The 20,180-nt window shown below is 36.3% G+C and overlaps 1 protein-coding gene across 1 annotated transcript; it reads left to right on the top strand.

The window, feature by feature from the left end:
• Positions 1–9,129: 9,129 nt before the first annotated feature.
• Positions 9,130–19,893, top strand: LMOD2 (leiomodin 2). The gene is made up of 3 exons (XM_074193798.1): positions 9,130–9,574; positions 17,559–18,932; positions 19,488–19,893. Exons 1-3 carry the CDS (start codon positions 9,302–9,304, stop codon positions 19,512–19,514), a joined length of 1,674 nt encoding a protein of 557 aa, XP_074049899.1. The 5' UTR covers positions 9,130–9,301; the 3' UTR covers positions 19,515–19,893.
• The last annotated feature ends 287 nt before the right edge of the window (positions 19,894–20,180 follow it).

Below are 20,180 nucleotides of genomic sequence, written 5' to 3'. Positions count from 1 at the left end.
TAGAGTACAGTACAACTTTTTCCTTTAAGAGACCCCTCTGCTCTACATTTGGGCAAGTAGTTAAACTGTTATAATCCTGGAGGAGCCTGCCTCCAGTGAGAGAAGTTTGGCTGCCTATTTTCACACATTTGTTAGTGAAATCCCTGCCATGGTGCTCTGAAAGATAATTTCACTCTAACTTACCTTGGACTCATATCTAGGGTTTCCCAAAAAGAAAAGAGGAGCTCGATGAACAATATGTATCAGGTAGGGACCAGGTAGTTTATTTCTGCAAACAAAGAAATACTAATCATAAAGATCTCAAACATTAACAGAATGACTTTAAAATGTTACAGTCTACTAAGAGCCTGATATTTAAACCTCACTAGGTTAGAAAATAATTGTCATGACTAATTAGACATTTTGCATTTTACCCCAGCTTTATCACACAACTCCCATATAAGTCTGTTCGGTCAGTTTGGGGACAATTTTCTCATGAGTGACTTTTCTCCATGAGGCAGAAACTTCCTCTACTGCTAGCCAGATAAAAACCAATAGGTCTCAGAGCATTTGAATTTTTCAAACTCACACGGTCACTTCCAAGGCTTAGACACATTTGTCCCATGAACGAGGTCAGATCATCTCCTCAAGGAAGGAAATACAAAGTCAAAAAGGTAGCCAGATGCATGTTCACCTAGTTCATGTGGAAACAGCAGGGTGGGAAGAACACTAGCCATTCCCCATCTCTCTTCATTGGGAATCTGGAGACAAAGTATGCTAGGAAGCAAGAGCTAGAAATTTTTTTCATTTAACTGAAAACAGCACTTAGTCTCCAACCACTCCCATCACCACAGTTACAGAAAGGGAAAAGGACCAGTGGACCACTTTGGACTTGCCATATTATAGCAACTGTCAAGTCCTCACACTGGGCCACTCTTTGAAAGAAGGTCCCAAAGCTCCCATGTGGCCAATTAAAACCAAGAACAGAAGCTAATCAGGATCCATGGGCTGCCCCATCCTATGTTTACCTAGGCCAGACAAAGCTGAACAATGGGTCTCTTAGGGTATGGGGAGGGAAAGGAGGCATTCATGATCACAGTAGCCAGCTGGCATTATCACTGGACTTTCTTGGCTACCGAACCCTGCCTGATAGTGAAGAATTGTCAAAAGGATTGCCAGTTCTTATCTGATCTATGTGTACTGGTTGGGTGTTGTCAGTTTAGAGCTTGACCTTCCCCTGACATCCCCCGTGTGTTCCTCTTTCCTTTCATATGCCAAGCTGATGTGACAGACAGTCATGAGAATGCAAGAAAGTAGACTTTCTTAGGAACTGTATGAAAACATATCAATTTCATTGGGTGAATACAGCAGGACCTTTAAAAAGTACCATTCCTCAACACCTAGAGAAAGAGAATATGATTTGCCTTTATTTTTAAAGAAAAACATTGAAAAAAAGAAAACATATGCAATTTAAAACCAAGGGTCAGGGAATTTAAATTTCTGAGAACCTAAATATATATAATCTATACATTGAAGTAACTAAAAACAAGAGTCCCACAAAAAAAAAGACTTTAAGGGGATGCTTTCCCCTTCATCTCAGTTAATTGTATTCTAGGCAGATATTTTCCAAGCAATTTGTGGACTATTGTGTTAAAAGTAAAAGGATATAACTGTCAGGGACTACTTTCTAAACTTTCTCTTGGAGAACTAAGCAATTACTCTTTCAGCAAATATGTACCTCATGAAACATGAGAATAAAGCAGAAATGCAATGAATATGGAAAGCAATAAATACTTATTGAATTTAATTATATAACAGGAGTAGAGTGCTTGGCATATAATAAATGTTTAATACTTTTCATATATATATGTATGTACATATATGGTATATTCCTCTATATTATACTTTTCATATAATGTTTTACTAATACAAAGTGCTTTTAAAATATACATTATTGGGGTGGCTAGGTGGCATAGTGGATAAAGCACCAGCCCTGGAGTCAAATCCAGTCTCAGACACTTTTTAATTACCTAGCTGTGTGGCCTTGGGCAAGCCACTTAACCCTGTTTGCCTTGCCTTGCAAATATATATATACACATTATTTCCTCCTTCCTTTTTGCTTATTGAAATTGTACACATTAAATTTTTTTCTTGAAAAGATTTATTTGTATTGAGGATTTATGTTGTTTTATCACATTCATTTCCAAATTTTTCTTCCCTCCTCTCTTTCCTCACAAGTATATCTTGTTGTAAAGATTAAAGAGGGGAAAAAAATCAGTTTAGCAAGATAAAATTTGAAAGCATACCTCATCCACTACTATTACAGCGAAAGAGGTACATTTTCTCAGCTATTCTCCAGGGTCAAGATCGGCATTTTAGTCACAAAGCATTCAGTTTTGTTTTACTGTTCTTTTTCTTTTCATTGTAGCCATTGTTGTATGTACTCATTTCATGCTATTCATTCATATATATCTTTCTATTCTTTGAATTTTTCATATTTACATTTATTAATATAGTATACTGATATTATATTGTATTTATTTAACACAGTTTATTTAGCCAACTGTCAACTCATCCTTTAAAGCTCATTTCAAATTCTATCTCCTTTATGAAGCCTTCCTTGTTCCTGGTATTAATAACAATCTTCAATCTCAAACCTCACATAGAAATTTATTTTATATCTCTCCAATGTACTTACAGAGTGTAAGGGTAAAACTCCATTTATTATCCTACCCAATTAAAAGTAATTCTCTTGAGGTATCCAAAAGACAAAAATATCTTGATTGAATCAGATATGAACCAGGATGAACAGGATCTGTACACCACTTTCAATCAAAGTCAAAATCAGTCAAAGTGAGAGAATTAGTTAACCCTAAAATATTTGTATAAAAGGGAGACATTATCTCTAAACCAAAAAAAAAAAATTTTGAGGGTCTAGAAACAGAGAGGAAGAAGCAGGATTGTAACAGCTAAGAACTGGAATCCCTGCGTGATCAAAGGAGAAAGAGGAAATAGATTGAATTGTGTCAGAAAAGGGAGATTTTAAAGAGAGCCCATTGGTTTTATAGGTATCTTAAGAAAGAAGATGGGAGGGAGCGGCTAGTTGGCACAGTGGATAGAGCACCAGCCCTGGAGTCAGGAGTACCTGAGTTCAAATGCGGCCTCAGACACTTAATAATTACCTAGCTTGTATGGTATTGGGCAAACCACTTAACCCCATTGCCTTACAAAAAAAAAAAAACAACCTAAAGAAAGAAGATGGGGATGAGTCGCCAGCATGTCCACCTACTCAAGGACTAAAGGAAGTTGTAAACACAGGTCTATTCTTTCCCCAACTTCCCCTCCTAGGACTAGTCTACTTATAGATACCATACTATCTTCTAGAACATTATATGTAAATATAGATACTTAGCACAGTCTCTGGCACACAGTAGACACTTAATAAGCATTTACTGATTGATTGATTGATATAAGCAGAGGGCTAAATGTCTGTCTAAATATTAGAAATTTTGCTTTACCTGAAGATTAGAGCAAACATGATTGAATTCATCACTTTTCCTCTAATATAGACATCTAGACATCTGAAACTGCAGAGGGAATCACATGGACCTTAGGATCATTATATTGCCTCTGGGCTTAAAACAAGCTAATTATAACAACAGGTGATATAACTGCCAATATATAACAAAGATAAATATACTTAATATGAAAATAACATTGTTTGCTATCCATTCCAACAGATTGCAAATTCTAGAAGGGCAGAGACCATGTCATGTTTATACATTGAACCTCCCCTAGCACTTTACAATGCTATCTCTATTCATAATAGGCACCTGAATGTTGGGATTAAAATTTTCATCCTATCCTCACAATTACATAGTGTAAATAATATAACTTATTTTAAGAGGTGAAGAAACTGAAACTTTTGAAAATTTACGTGATTTTCTCAAAAGTCAGACACTGCAAACATAAGAATTGGGACTTGAACCAGCATCTTCTGATTCTAGGTCAGTTTTCAAAATAACAACAACAACAACAACAATAATGATAATAATAATAAACAACTAACATTCATGTAGCTATGTGCATGGCATGGTCAAAGTGCTTTAAAATCATCTTTTTTGATCCTCACAACCCTGGGAAGTAGGTGCTATTATTGCTCCCATTTTACAATTGAAGAAACTGAGGCAAACAGAAGTTAAATGACTGGCCCAGCGTTTTACAGCTGCCTCATTGCACATGAAAAAACAAGTTCGAACATTTCATATGAAAAGTTTTAAGATACCTAGAGACTAAAAACTGAAACATCTTTAGTGAAAATTTGATTAATGGAATTTCACTCAAGGGAGCAGAAAACTCAAAAATATGACTGTTTAAAAATAAGAATTCTTATCTGAGACTTGTGGAAGATGTTCTATTTTCTCAATGCAAAGACCATACAAAGTAGAGGAAGGAAGTATTTTTCTTCTCACTACATTCCTTTTCTCTCTTCTGTTTGGTATGATTCAGATAAGTAAGTGGTTATCTTATGCAACAGGTTGATCAAATTGTTTACTTATTTGTTAATGAAATTTTTTTATTGTCAACTTAGGAGTGATATTAAGATATTTGGATTTTGAGGGAAACTTGGGAGGGTGGGAGAGAGAAAAATGTTCGTTATTCCCTATCAACCACACAAAATGTAGACTGAATTCTTGCACTCTGTTTTAAGATATGTTTCCTCTAAAATACAGACCTGGTAAATTGAACATTCATCCAAAAGAAAAGTGATTATCTGATTTAATTATAAAAAGAATGCTCTCCTTCATATGGTTATACTATATCCATACCTCAAGGATTTATGATTTTCACTGTTATGAATATTCCCTCAAATGATAATAGATCAATAATCTTTGGCAGCTGACCTTTAAGTCAAAGATTGTGTAAAAGTTCACTCTTGGTGGGCAACTTTCTGATGTTGGGCTTGTTCCAAATGAGAAAATTTGGTAGTCATTGAAGGGCTACAACTATGATCAGACTTGCACTTTCCCTTTTCTCCTCCAGTTGAGTATAAGCTTCTCGAGAATAAGAATGTTTTACTGGTGTCTTTGTAACCCCCGCATCTAGAACAGTGTCTTGCTCACAGTAGGCTTTTAATAAGTTTTTGTTGAATCAGGTCAAACATTTAAAGTCTTTTCAGCATGGTGGGACCTAGTATTGCCTTCAGGAATCCAAGGATAAGTGACTGCAAGATGAGGCACAGGAATAGCATTTAAGTGAAGGAGTGACGAGAGCTAACATTTATACAGCTATCTCATTGTGGTTTACACATATAGCTCTAAGAAGGCATGTGTTTTTAAGGTTTTTTTCAAGTAATAGCAGTGGATTTTCTTGATTGTACCATAAATCCTTATGCAATCTCTTTTCTGATCAGTGGATGGCTGAAATTGGGGTTATGAAGTATGTTTAATTATGATAGTTGTGGTGCTATATTGGAAACTCTAATCCAGTTATATTTTTATGGGGAAAGGAAAAAAAAAGTTGAGAGAAGAAGCTACTTAGACAAAAGGACCCTGCTAGAAAACTCTGTAAATAACTTGTATGGCCCTCATTATTTTTTATAGATTTATGTCTTAAGAAGAACTTTAAAATCCAAAATAATGCAATTTTTACTATTTACTAATATTCACTGAACATCATCAGCATGCATGAGAGGGTCTGGGAGAAGACAGAGAGAAGGCTGATCTCAGAGTTCAAAAATCCTGTGCCTTTGGCACATTCTACCTTTTTGGACATTCACAAATCATGATACCTTTCAGAAATTGTCTAAGAATATAGCATGTAGATGATCTGCAATAATGGAAGAATTTTACTACTTCAAAGAAAGTAAAGGTCCAGTGAAAACAACATTAAAAACTAACAGGAAGCGGCTACTAGGTGGCGCAGTGGATAGAGCATCAGGAGTACCTGAATTTACATCCAGCCTCAGACATTTAATAGTTGCCTAGCTGTGTGACAGGCAAAGCACTTAACCCCACTGCCATAAATAAATAAAATTTTTAAAAATGAACAGTAATGAAAACATGGAGATGCATGGTAAAACAGTGGGTATTTTGGTTGTTTTGTCACCAAATTGTGTAGAAAAAAAAATATCAATTCTTTTGTATGACAGGAATGCTAATTAGGCAAACCTAAAAAAAACCCCACAAGCCAGACTGTTCTGGGGAGTAGGAAGGGAAGGAGAATGAAAACTGATGGGACCCCATAAATTATGGGTTTATATATCTTTTTCTGGTGTCATAAAAGTACATGGTTGGCAGTCTGGTAAATCCTTGAGACCCCCTTCTCTGATTAACATTTTTAAATATATAAAATAAAATACATAAGATTGCCAAAAAAAATGATGATACTAAAATACATAAGACTATTTTAAAAATAAGATCATGAAAAATTCTTATAAATAGTCATTAAAAAAGAACAAACCTGTTTGTAATAAGCTACTTTGGAACCTCTGAAATGTCTGATATGATTCGGTCACTCTCAGTCTCAAAAAAAAAAAAAAGACAGGGTAGTTTGATATATCCTTTGGGAATTAAGTAACTTCACACTGACTTTGCTGAGTAAATAAAGTAATATAATATGTAGTAGGAGAGGAGTCACTCACAGACCATTCAAATTGAGAAATCCTAGGTGAGTAGTAACAAAAATCAGAGTACAAGGAAAAAACCATAAATGTAAACATTATCCCCCAAATCAATTTAAATTGTAAATTAAACTTTTTAACTGATCTCAAATAAAAATAGAGAATTCACATACTCCCTTAACTATAAATCTAGTTAATTTGCCAATGAAAGAAAAGAAAAATATTGTGAAAGGCAAATTATACTGGATAAAAGTAGAGAAACTGCCTGATTCCTTAACTATAAATCTAGTAAATTTGCTAATGAAAGAGAAGAGAAACATTTATGAAAGGTAAACTGTACTGTATAAAAGTAGAGAATTTGCATGCTCCCTTAGCTATAAATCTAGTGAATTTGATAATGAAAGAGAAGAGAAACATTTATGAAAGGTAAACTGTACTGGATAAAAGTAGAGAATCTGCATGCTCCCTTAACTATAAATCTAGTGAATTTGATAATGAAAGAGAAGAGAAACATTTATGAAAGGTAAACTGTACTGGATAAAAGTAGAGAATCTGCATGCTCCCTTAACTATAAATCTAGTGAATTTGATAACGAAAGAGAAGAGAAACATTTATGAAAGGTAAACTGTACTGGATAAAAGTAGAGAATTTGCATACTCCCTTAACTATAAATCTATTTAATTTTCTAATAAAAGAAAAGAGAAATGTTCTGTGAAAAGTAAATTGTACTGGTAATAATTCTTCTGTTTTCATTTATTAAAAATTTGACTCTTAGAATTCCAATGAAATCTCACCCTTGTTCATAAATCTCTAAGTTTTATCCATCTCGCAAATTCCATGGAAATTCAATAAAAATGTGGGCACCTGATAACTTATTGATGGACGAGGCTACAAAAGACAGAAATGTCCACCCAAGTGGTCAGGTTGAGGCCAAGTGAAGGCACTCCTGTAGCCAAATTTTTTTTTTAAACTAGTAGATGTTTCCATTATCTGTGCCATTTGTGGGAACTCGAGGGGAACACCTGATACGGACGTCATAGGCCTGACAAAAGCGGGGCTCTCTTAGGTCAAGGGTCATTGCCGAGTCACTAAACATAGAACAAAAGGGGCGGTTCATTCTGCTCTAACCAAACAGGAATCTCTAGCTAGCGTAGGGAGGGACTTAGCTTGTCTCCAGGCAACTCCTCTTTTCTCCTTCTCCCGGGCGTGTCAATCTTGTCAAGTCACCGAGAGGCAGCCACTCACGTAAGGGGCCTGGGGCCCGCGTGTAGGGCTCGGGGCTTTTTATTGGCTCTAGTACAGGAAGTGCGTCAGAGAAGCCAGGCGCCAATCAGATTTTGTGCAAGGAGGATGCTTGACCAGAGGAGGCGCTAGGGAAGCTGGCCCAGATTGAAGTTAATGGGAGAAAACTGTGACAGGAAGTTGCAATTTAGGAGAAAGAAAGAATTAATGCTACTCTTATATGGACTGACTCAACTAGATTCCTTTACCTCCCAATGCGGGAGTTATGTTTCTAGCTTTAAATGATTCCACTCCATGATGGAGTCAGGGCACTCCACCACCTTTTATCAGCCTGACTACTTAACCTGGGGCAATTTACGCAGATTTTTAAATTACAGATAATTTATATTGATAGAGGGAGCTTCCATCCCAGAAGTTCCCTACATAGATCTGGAGAAAAATGTTATATTTGCTTTTCTTTAGTTTTCACACCAAAGAAGAGTCCTCATTATTTTGAATATTTATAAAATCAAGTAAGTGAGAGGCAGATAATTGTGTGGTAGGTAAAGAGTCCGAGTCCAGGAGACCTAAGTGTAAGCCACCTCTTAAACCTACTAGGGATAACCCTGGGCAAGTTACCCTCTCAATGCCCTTAGACAATTGTCTGAAAATTTAAATTGTCGAATAAAGGTTTATCTGTATTGGTGAAGGAATCTCCTCACCGAAAATGTTCTATTTGGTTAAGATCTCATATCTGGAACTATGGCAAAAAAAAAAAAAAGTCACTTTGAAATAAATGTACATTGTAATTTTAGTAATAGTCATGTTTTGGAATTTTGTTGGGTAAATGCCCTTGATTAGAAATCCCTTAAGGGGATATTAGATTGAAAACCAAATAGTGGATCTTTCCTCACCAAAGTCCTAAGTGAAAACACAGAGGATCAAAGACAACTATCCTCAGATTACTGTGAACCTCCCTTCTTTAGAACAATATCAAAATAGCCATTTCTGTTGTGGTGACAATAGTGGTTGACTCTCAAAATAAATTTTTTCCCCCTTGTTGGACAACATTTCTCTTTCCCTAACATATATCCTCTTATTCCATTAGATAGATGGGTGGGCACAGTATCCCTACCACTACTAGACTGAATTAAATACGGCTTTGATCATTATGTCAATAATCTCCCCCACCCCCTGGTTTCAAGACCTCCAATCACCACTGATGAGACATTCTTTGTGTTCAAATGTCTGGCTGACGTCTGATGCTTAAAACAGCCCATGCTTTCACCCCTCTCTGCATTGTCATAACCCTGTATCACTACTCTTAAAAGGCTATCGCAGCCACTCTGAGAACCAGTTGCTGACCAAAGAAGCCAGCCAGTCTGACTGCCAGCCTGACTGCCCGCGTCCCTGCCTACTTCTGGCTGACTTGTATGCCTGAGTCTTCAAACTTTCTGTTGATCTGACACACCGGGGACCATGTCTACCTTTGGCTACAGAAGAGAACTGAGCAAATATGAATCCATTGATGAGGATGAACTCCTCGCTTCACTGTCACCAGAGGAGCTGAAGGAGCTGGAGAGGGAGCTGGAAGATATTGAACCCAATAGGAATGTACCAGTGGGACTAAGGCAAAAGAGTCTGACAGAGAAAACCCCTACAGGGACATTCAGCAGAGAGGCACTGATGGCCTACTGGGAGAAAGAGACCAAAAAGCTTCTGGAGAAAGAGAGGCTAGGGGAGTGTGATAAGGTAGGATACAGCAGCATGCACTCTCCACTAGGCATCCTGGGCCCTCTTTGTTTTTTTTGTTTTTTTCCCCTAAACTCTTCAATTTTTAACAGTTCTTCCTTGTGGTCTTATGTTCTCAGCGACTTAAAAAATCTTTTAGATTGAAACAAGGAATCAAGCTAGGAATTCTGTTCTTGATATAAAAGGAGCTTGTCTGCATTGGAAAAGTAATATGCAATTAAGACATGTAAAGATTTTTTTAATCCGTTAGCCAAGGTGAACTATGGTTATTATTCATATCAAGAAATGCCTCTTTGTGAGACGGGTTGATTAAAGAGTTCCTTTCCATATAATAGTCATATGACAATATATTTTTTCTTAAACATTTCCTGAAAACCAGGAAATATGTTCATTATTTGTAAGACAGAGGTCTCAGAGTAGTACTGTCTAGTACACTTGAACTTGATGGTAGATAAAAAGGCTTTTTACAAGTAAGATGGGAGGAACACATTCAGAGGAAAACAGGAGTGGCAAAACTAGAAGGAACATACAGAAACAACTCTTGAATTTATAAACTAGCATAGGTCAGGCACTGAGCTATATCTATTGCAAAGAGTACTAGTCTATGAGTAAAGGTAATCTTGTTTTTTTTGTCCTTGGTCTGTTTAGCCAACTATCAGATCTTGAACAAGTCATTTAACTAAATTTATTAGAGTTTCAATATCCTCCTCACCTGTAAGATGAAGGGGATGGGCTAAATAATCTCCAAGGTTCCTTCCAGCTCTCCCACTCTATGTTTCATTCTGTAAACTGGGCTCGGTCAGAGTGATATAAAAACCAAATGACTTGGAGCCAACAGTCAGCCAACCAGTGTACTAATAGAGTGACTGTTAGATACTATCCACATTAGGGTATACTGAATAAATGAAAAGATATGTATGAGGCACATCTGTTGCAATGCATCAAGAGACCGTTGAGAATCCAACCATGGCAGGGCTGGCTTAGCCCAAGGCCATTCTGGCTACTGCAAGGGTGGGGTGAGGCTGGCATGCTCTGCTCTATGACCACTCCCAGAACTTGAGCAAGTAAAAAAAAACACAAAAGAATGTAATCTCCTTTGATTGAGACTGGAAAGAACAGAGAAGTTTTAGGGCTCTCTGTTATATACCTATTTCCATCAAGGTTTGGTGGGGCTTTTTTAGGGCATCTGGATAGTGCAGAGTCCACATCCAATCTTAGAAATTACTGGCTGTGTGACCCTGATCAACAAGACATTTAACCCTATTTGCCTCAGTTCTTCATATGTAAAATAGGGACAATCTGGAAAAGGAAATGGCAAATCACTCCAGTAAAGTCCGTGGGGTCACCCCCAGAGTTGGGCACACTAAATAAAAACAAGTGACTTTTTAGTTTAACTGAGCAACAGTGTGCTTATAAGACTATTGCAGTCACAGCTTTGATCCCTGTCTGAGCCTCTGATCTCTTATCTATTCCAAATGCTTTTCTAACTCTGGCCAGCTGACTTCTTGGCGCGAGAGGGTGGGAGTATGTAAATTCATACTCACAAAAAAATAACTCAGAGTTCTATTGGGGCATCTGTCATCACATGTGAAGAATAGCCAAAGTTCTGAGAGCAAGGAGGAGATGGTGACCTTAGTTATCAGACTAGTATGTTCTTTGAAGTATTAGGAATTAACAGATCTAGAGAGGAAAGTCATATTGACAGCCATATCAAGAGTGACAAGGAACAATAGCTGGTCAGCCTCTAAGTATAGCACATCACACTTACTTCAGGACAGTAACAAAGTGTATTCACCCTTATTGACTGAGGATGCCCTGACCTGAAACTGAATTCACTCTTTAGGGCTCAAGTGATCCACCAGATGGTCTGGAATTGATATACACAAGGTGGGCACCAGGCAAAAATTGTGAGAGAAGAAAGTTTTGCCATGATACTCTCTTACTTTCTGTATCTGTGACTTCTTTCCAGTTTCCTGGTTCCCACTTACCTAGTCCTGTTCTTTGTCTAATCTTGTTCTAAATTGGCTATCAACTAATACATATAAAGGGTTTAGCAGGTACCTAAAGTCAGTTTTGATTGTAACAATCACAATTTAGTGATTTTTTAAAGGCAAAGATTTTGGTTCCCAAAGGAACAAAGCTATAATGATAGAACAACAAGCAGTTGAGTTGAAATTGGGGGTAGAAGAAAAGGAAACCTACTTAAAAGAGCTAGAATTAATCCCAGACTATCATATACATAAAATGCCTCCTTATAATTAATCCATAAACATTCTTCGAAATACATAACAATAAGAGAAACATAAATATGTAAGTAACTCTTCTCATCTAGGACATTATGTCAAAGCAAATCCCAAATGTTTCATAGTGGATTGCTAAAAAGGATAGCAAGAGGGATTTAGGGAGTGAAGACAGTATTTCTATGGGATTTGGGGGCAAATAAAATAGCAAGGAATAAAGAAGGATACCTCAACATAGAAAAGCAATTTGTCTATTACTTTCAAGTGATACGTGGAAAATAATTGTTGGAAGTGATTGAAGATATAATGAATACTCACCAAAGAAAGAAAAGTAGATTAATTTAGGAATATCAAAATATTTAAGATAGAAGACTTGCAAACAAGAAAGATTAAGATTTAATTTGTTCAAAGTCCTTCCATACTTGATACATCCAATTCAATTAAATAATTTGAGGTATTTATTACATACATAGTCTGTCCTGAGCACTGTATTGGCACTAGAAGAAGTGAAATGTGAAGACAGGACTTGGTCCTTTACCCCATGTAGCTCATAGTTCAAGATGAATGTGATGACTCACAGATATAATCATGACAGATAATCTTTTTTTTTAATTGCAAGGCAAATGGGGTTAAGTGGCTTGCTCAAGGCCACACAGCTAGGTAATTATTAAGTGTCTGAGACCGGATTTGAACTCAGGTACTCCTGACTCCAGGGTCAGTGCTCTGTTCTCTGTGCCACCTAGCCGCCCCAACATATAATCTTTTAAAGTGAGCATTAGAGAAGTGAAAAAATAAAAAAAGCATGAACACTTGGGAGAAAAAATAATGACCATTTGGGAGCAAGTGATGACAATATTGCACACTGTTATTAAAGAATTAGGTATTATCCTTATTTTCAGAAGAGTAAAACTGGAGTCAAAGACGTGCCAGCAATCATCCAGCAAAGTAGGGTGAGGGGCCAGGGCACAAACCCAAGTACTTTGATTCTGAATACAGTGTTTTTTACATTACACCACACTACCTCTCTAAAGCCTTCCAAGAGGAGGTGGATATTAAGTTGGGCTTTACAAGCTGGATAGGAATTCAACAATCAAGGAGGGGCAGGGAGGACATTCCAGGAATAGAGAACAGCTTGAACTTGATACAGTTTAAATAGCTCAGGACTATCAAGAAGGAACAGTGGCTTATTCTACCATTTTCTACTATATTCTCTACAACCTATTGTCAGTCCTTGATAAATACCTAGTAATGGCAATCTTCCTTAAATGATCTTTTTAAATTCGGCTGAATAATGAGTTGTAAAATGACTCAATATTTTTTCTTATATAAATATCCAGGTTTTAATTTATTCTCACCATTAGGACAACTCTTATCCTGTTATTTCTCTTGGAAGTTTTTGTTTATATATGACAGATCCTCCTTACCTCTGATCCTCTCACTGCCCTGGATATTGCTGCTTAAAATAGATATAGACTAGTAGCATGTTTCTCTTTTTCCCTGTTCCTGACTGTTACTAGTCTCTATCAGACATGAGAAACAAGATTGAAGCTAGTGAGGAAAGTAGTTGTTAGCATATATAGTATATCTGGCCCAATATGAAGGAAGTTTAAAATGTGTATGTATATCTTAAAAGGTCGGCTGATAAATACACACATATGGCATTAAGGATGTTTTTTTCTTAGAAAATACTTTCTTATTCTAATTCTAAGACAAGTCTGTCATCTATTTGTTAATTCCCACAAGTATCTAAGACTGGAACTTTCAATAGATGGACCTGTCTAATGGCACCTTGTGGCAAATTCAAGAGGGGGTAGCCAAAACAGATCCTAGAAATGGGCACAAAATTTCAGATGTCCCTTACTAGCTCATCTTCTTGGTTTCTACCATTCTTGAAACTGTTGTCTTCACAATAGGCCCTACTTTCATCTGTAATTCTCATTTCTGGCCCTTCAGTTCCCCACTCCAGAAAGCCTATACCACAATTTGGTGAAAGCCTGTGGGCCAAGTAAAGACCATGATGCCATAATGTCCAGCCCTTGCCATAGAAATCAAATCAATAGCAGTTACACAAAGCTAATGAGTTATTGGCCCCACCAGTATAGAATAACAGAAGGAAACTTTGAGATCATTTAGTCCAAATTTCTCTTTTAGAAATGAATTTTTTCAATTCTTTTAGAAGAATTGAAACTCTGTGTTCTCTCTACTGGAAAGAATGAGAGAAGGAAAGATTAAGTTTTTATTGTAAATACAGCCTGTGATAAGTACTTGGGGTTAAAATAGAAAAATAAGGCCATGCTCTCAAAAAAAAAAAAACAAACCACATTCTAATAGAGAGAAAACAGATATAGAAAATATTTCTGGTACAAGTCAGATGGAAAGGTCCCATGATCCTTAGTATAGCAGCAAAGTAGAAGATAAGGTCTCTTCTTTAATGTCATCTCCACTAATAAAATCATATCAGTCTCTAATGTTGAACTATTTGACAATTAGAACTGGAAGATACCTTAGAGTTTACCTCATCTACCCACTCATTTTTCAGGTGAGAAAAATGAGGTCTAGCAATATTAACTTGTAGAAAAGATTAAATAAGTGATAACAAAACTCCAATTCTAGTGTCCAATCTTCTAAAGCATATATATATATATATATATATATATGTGAATATGACCATTTATATATATGAGTGTGCATATATTTATCATGTATTTATGTATACATGTGTATTATATGCACATGCTTGAGTATGTGAATATTCATGCTCACACATATACATGTGTGAATTGAATCATTTCTCTTAAGTAAATTTTAAAATGTTTCACTTGTTCAATTCTCTTTTTTTCACTGATTTGTTCCCCTACCTTTAATAAAATATTTCACTGAATCTATAATCTAAATCATCCAAATATGGATATGCTCTTCAATGATACAGATTGCAGCCTTAAGCACATCTGATCCTTCTGTCTGACTCTTCATCACATTTTCCTTTGAGTTAGCGAGTGGGAGTCTCCCCAACATGCTGAAGGTATTATATTGTTATGACATTTCAAAGATACCAATGGAAAACGTGGACTATCAATTATCCCTTGCTCTTGCCATATCATTATGCATGCCACTTGTTCCTCATTCTCCATTTGTTTGCAATATGTTCATGCCCTCCATGCTCTTTGGTGATTCTCAATTTCAGTACTTTGGAGACTGGTATCTTATGACTCATGGTACAAGATCACTAGAAAAATATGGTCACTAAAAGCATGGTGCCCTCATTACTCTAATTGTTACCACAATTAAATGATGGTTAAAATAAAATTTTATTTTCCAAATGACAAAGATGAATCTTCAGCAACATCCTTGATTACATATAATGACTGGGTGTTGCATGTTGTGAAAGAAACATTTTTCCAACTTACTTGAATGCTATCAGTCTTGCAAGATTTGTCCTTGCATCCACCACACTTTTCAGTCTTGCTTTTTGCCTGGATCCCAATCCTTCTTGGACAATGTTGTTACCTGTATCACTATCTGGTACCCCAGTAAAGTGACCATCAAAATGTCTATCAAATGGCAATCTCCATTAGAACTGGGAATATGCTATTCTTCTTTTGGATCTCCTGAAGTTAGTCTGGTGCTTTGTATATTATGCTTAATCAGTGAATATTTCTTAATGAATCCTCTCTTGGTGACTTTCTGTCTACCTTTTGTGCCTTATACTATACCTGTATCTAGAATAATAAAGCCAACGAACCTCTATAATAACCCATCCCTTTCCATTCTAATCTAATACATGTCACATTGATAAATATTAATAAATGTTTATCAGATTGAATTTGGTTAATTTTTTTTATACTATTGTTAAGGCCTATAGTTTTCTCCAAATATATGGAAAGTTAAGCAGAGTTAAAACTTATTTCTGAGCATTTCCCTATAAAAGATTTAAGGATTGTGAGCATAGTAACTGAAAAGTTGAATTGAACTGAAAAGATGTTGGAAAGAGTTCTGTACTTGGAAACAGGAAGACTTGAGTGCAAGTCCTCTATCCTATACATACTGGCTATATGACTAGGGACAAGTTTTTTGGAAAGGAAAGGAACAAACATGTATTAAGTACTTATCATGTATCAAAGACTGTTAAGAGCACAAGCTCTCTTATTTGGTCCTCACAACCCTATAAGGTAGGTGTTGTTATTATCTCCATTTTTACAGTTGAGGAAACTGAGGCAGGAGGCATTTAGGTGACTTGCCTAGAGTCACATAGCTACTAAATATCTCATATTGGATTTGAATTCAAGTTTTTCTGACACCAGACCTAGCGTGCTATTCGCTGTGTAATTTAGCTGCCTCTATACTGAATCTTTCAATGTCTCAGGCAAATCTCTAAAATCATACACACACACACACACACACACACACACACACACATATACATATATATATATATATATATATATATATGCATATATATAAGATGTCCCAAGTTTTCATACAGTTCTAAGTTTAAAAGCGAACTAGGATTTAGGTACAACATCTATACTTCTTCAATTTGTGTCTCCTTTTTTATAGACTTGATGAAATCACAGGTCTGGGTAAAAACAAAAATTACAAAGTAAAATCTCTGTATTTTTTTTTCTATGATTGCTATACAGAACAATGAGAAAGAAGTGCATTAGTCCTGATTAATTGAGGTAATATATGATAAGGACTTGTATATATACACACATATATATACATATACATACATGTATATATAGAAATATAAATATACATATATGTACATATGGAAATAAAAACATGGATTATATATACATGCATACATATATATATTTTTAAATGAAAGGTGATTTTGCTCCAAGAACTAAGAAAACTCTAACAAAATAATCACTTCTTTATGATCACAACTTGTACTTTTACATCCCTCAAAGCATTACTCATTATCCCAGTGATGTAATACCATTGTAATACAGCATGGTGAGAAGGGCACTGGACTGAGTCTCAAGAGCTACATTTTATTCAACCAACATTCTTGGGCAAGTCACTACAAGTCTCAGTTTTCCAATATCCTATGTGAAAGTTTTTTGAAAGTCATAAAATGCTATACAAATGAAGCATATCTTTATTATGAATAATATTTTTGATGAACAAGTTCTTTGTATTGGCCTTTATATAAAAATGTCCTAGTGATTAAAATCAAAACTAGTCTATTTTCCAAACTAATTAATTGTTCTCTATTCTAATGAAGTAAAAGCAATGTATCTATCTTTGCTACATTTCAGGTCTCATTTAAATTGATATGGGAAAGGGAATATTCACATTTTGAATTGGAAAGCCTCTCCAAAATTTAATGTTCATCCCTTAAAATTCATAGAGTCCTTGCTATCACATGGTTTAGGTGATCAATATCAGTTTGTTTTCATTTTTTTGCTTGCTTGTCTATTTGTTTTTGGAATAAATTGGGGGTGTCAGTTCCTAAAGGATGGTTAAATCTGATATATTATAAATGATCCAAGAGATAAGAGCTCAAGAAATTGGTAGAATCAAGAGAAAAGCCTGTACCATTGAATGTATTAGCACTAAAATCTTGATAGTAATCCTTGTGTAAATTGTCACAGTTATCTTATTTAGGACCTTCAGAGATTGTGTTGTCTTGTTATCACCAACCAACTCAATTCTGAGCATTATTGAGCTATGGATAATATGAAAACAAAACTAATAGTTACTATTTAATCCTCACACCTGCCTTTCTTATCTAGGGTACAGAAGAAAACAAAGAGGACAGTGAGGAAGAACTCATCTTTACAGAAAGCAACAGTGAAGTCTCTGAAGAGGTTTATACTGAAGAGGAGGAGGAGGAAGAGGAAGAAGAGGAAGAAGAGGAAGAAGAAAGTGAGGAAGATGAAGCAGAAAAGAAGCCTGAAGTCCTGGAGAATTGTCAGGGAACTGTGAATTGTGTACAGAGCCGTTCTGATAGCCCTAAGCCAAAGACATTTAAGAGTCAAATCGAAAACATAAACCTAACTAATGGCCACAGTGGCAGAAACACAGAATCACCTACTGCCATTCACCCTTGTGGCAATCCCACTGTTATTGAGGATGCTTTGGAAAGGGTGAAGAACAATGATCCCAACACCACTGAGGTCAACCTGAACAACATTGAAAATATCACAACACCAAATCTGACCCGTTTTGCTGAAGCCCTCAAGGACAACACGATGGTGAAAACATTCAGCCTGTCCAATACGCGGGCTGATGACAGCGCTGCCATTGCAATTGCAGAGATGCTCAAGGTCAACCGGCACATAACCAGTGTCAACATCGAGTCAAATTTCATCACTGGAAAAGGGATTCTGGCTATCATGCGGGCCCTTCAAGACAATCCAGTTCTGACAGAACTGCGATTTCACAACCAAAGGCATATCATGGGCAGTCAGGTCGAAATGGAGATTGTCAAACTACTGAGGGAGAATACAACACTCGTGAGGCTAGGCTATCACTTTGAACTTGCTGGACCAAGAATGAGCATGACAAGTATTTTGACAAGAAATATGGACAAACAAAGGCAGAAACGGATGCAGGAACAAAAGCAGCAAGAGGGGTATGATGGGGGATCCAACTTAAGAACCAAAGTTTGGCAGAGGGGAACTCCTGGCTCTTCACCTTATGCATCCCCTAGACATTCGCCTTGGTCATCTCCAAAACTGCCTAAGAAAGTCCAATCTGTAAGAAGTCGACCTCCATCTCCGGCGGCTCCATCTCCTCCTCCTCCTCCTCCTCCTCCTCCACCACCACCCCCACCTCCTCCTCCTCCTCATATGCCACCACTACCTCCTCCTCCACCCCCTCCCCCACCTCCCCTCCCAGAGAAAAAGTTAATAACCCGAAACATTGCAGAAGTAATCAAACAACAGGAGAATGCCCAAAGGGCATTGCAAAATGGACAGAAAAAGAAAAAAGGGAAAAAGCTCAAAAAACAACCCAATAATATATTGAAAGAGATAAAAAATTCATTAAGGTCAATTCAGGAAAAGAAAACAGAAGAAAGTTCACGACCCTCCACCCCACAGAGGTCAGCTCATGACAGCCTCATGGATGAAATTCGGGGAAGCAGTATAAGACAGTTAAGGCGGGTAAGTAACCTGAGAACCAGCATTTGGGCACAGAATTAGCAGATGAGTCGGCCTCAATTGCATGATGGTACCATAGTCACTTCCCAAAATACTTTTTAATATTCTAAATATTTTAGTATGCAAGAGCAGACATACCAGCTGGATATGAGGAACATAGAACACCACTAAGCACATTTCCAGTTGGGAAATATGCCTATTGCTTGTTCACTAACTCAGCTTCAGTATGTCCCCAAAGCCCCTTTTTAAAGAAAACTCTTTATTGTAAAAATGCTTACTTCCTAAATAGATAAATCAGATTGATAATGAACATTTCGAAATGATTCTTCCTTTCATAAAAATGACCTTTTAAATAATAGGTACATTTAAATTGATATTATTTGATGCCCCCCCCAAAACTGAAATAACACACAATTTTCCAATAGCATCATTATTCTAGAAAGGGAGTTACATTTGTATTTTGATCAGAGAATACCCATAAATTTCTACAATAGATGATAGCTTTTTTATTAGTAGTACTATGTATTTTAATGAGAACAACAATCCCTTATTTTGTAGGTGGAAGTCCCAGAGGCTCTTCGATAGAATAAGAACTGTAGAAGAATTCAAGCATCACTTCATAAAGAGGATGCCAACTTGTTCAATGGTATTCAATAGACTGAATTGTGCAGTGTTTCCCAAATACACTTGTCAATTTGAAACATCCTTTCCCACTCTAAGTATCAGTATCAAAATATCATCCCAAATAGTTTTAAGAAATAGGCATTATTTTTGTAAATATGAAAAATAAATAAATGACTTTTTTTTATTTAATGACATTTTTGTTGGCAAGTAGCAGTTTATTTAAAGATTATCTTTTTAACCTGTATATCTCTGGATATGTTAATCATCCTGAACTGCACTGGATTCTTGTGTTGGGGTTTTAGGTTCCTTTCCTCTAATAAAATTAGTTTAAAGTTTTGGATTTCTTTTTTCTTTTTTAAAGCCAAGATGATCTTTCTCTTGGTTTTCTATGAATTATACTCATATTTCCCAGATGAATGTAACACTGTTGGAACATTAAAAAGATTTCATTTTTATCCAAACAAGGCTTGGATCCTGGCAATACCATTAACACCTTCCTCTTTCCCTGTATTCTCTCAAGTCCAGGAGGGTTTTCTTTCACCAATGTTTCTTTTGTACTGGGGTTAATGTCTTTGATAATAAAGCTAATGTCAGGAAAGGTCCTAGGCTTTTCTGATGCCTCTTTCT

Source organism: Macrotis lagotis, chromosome 7 (genome assembly GCF_037893015.1).
Source record: "Macrotis lagotis isolate mMagLag1 chromosome 7, bilby.v1.9.chrom.fasta, whole genome shotgun sequence".
Classification (NCBI taxonomy): domain Eukaryota; kingdom Metazoa; phylum Chordata; class Mammalia; order Peramelemorphia; family Peramelidae; genus Macrotis; species Macrotis lagotis.
Note: the sequence above shows the minus strand (reverse complement) of the source record. Positions and strands in the feature narration are given on the sequence as shown.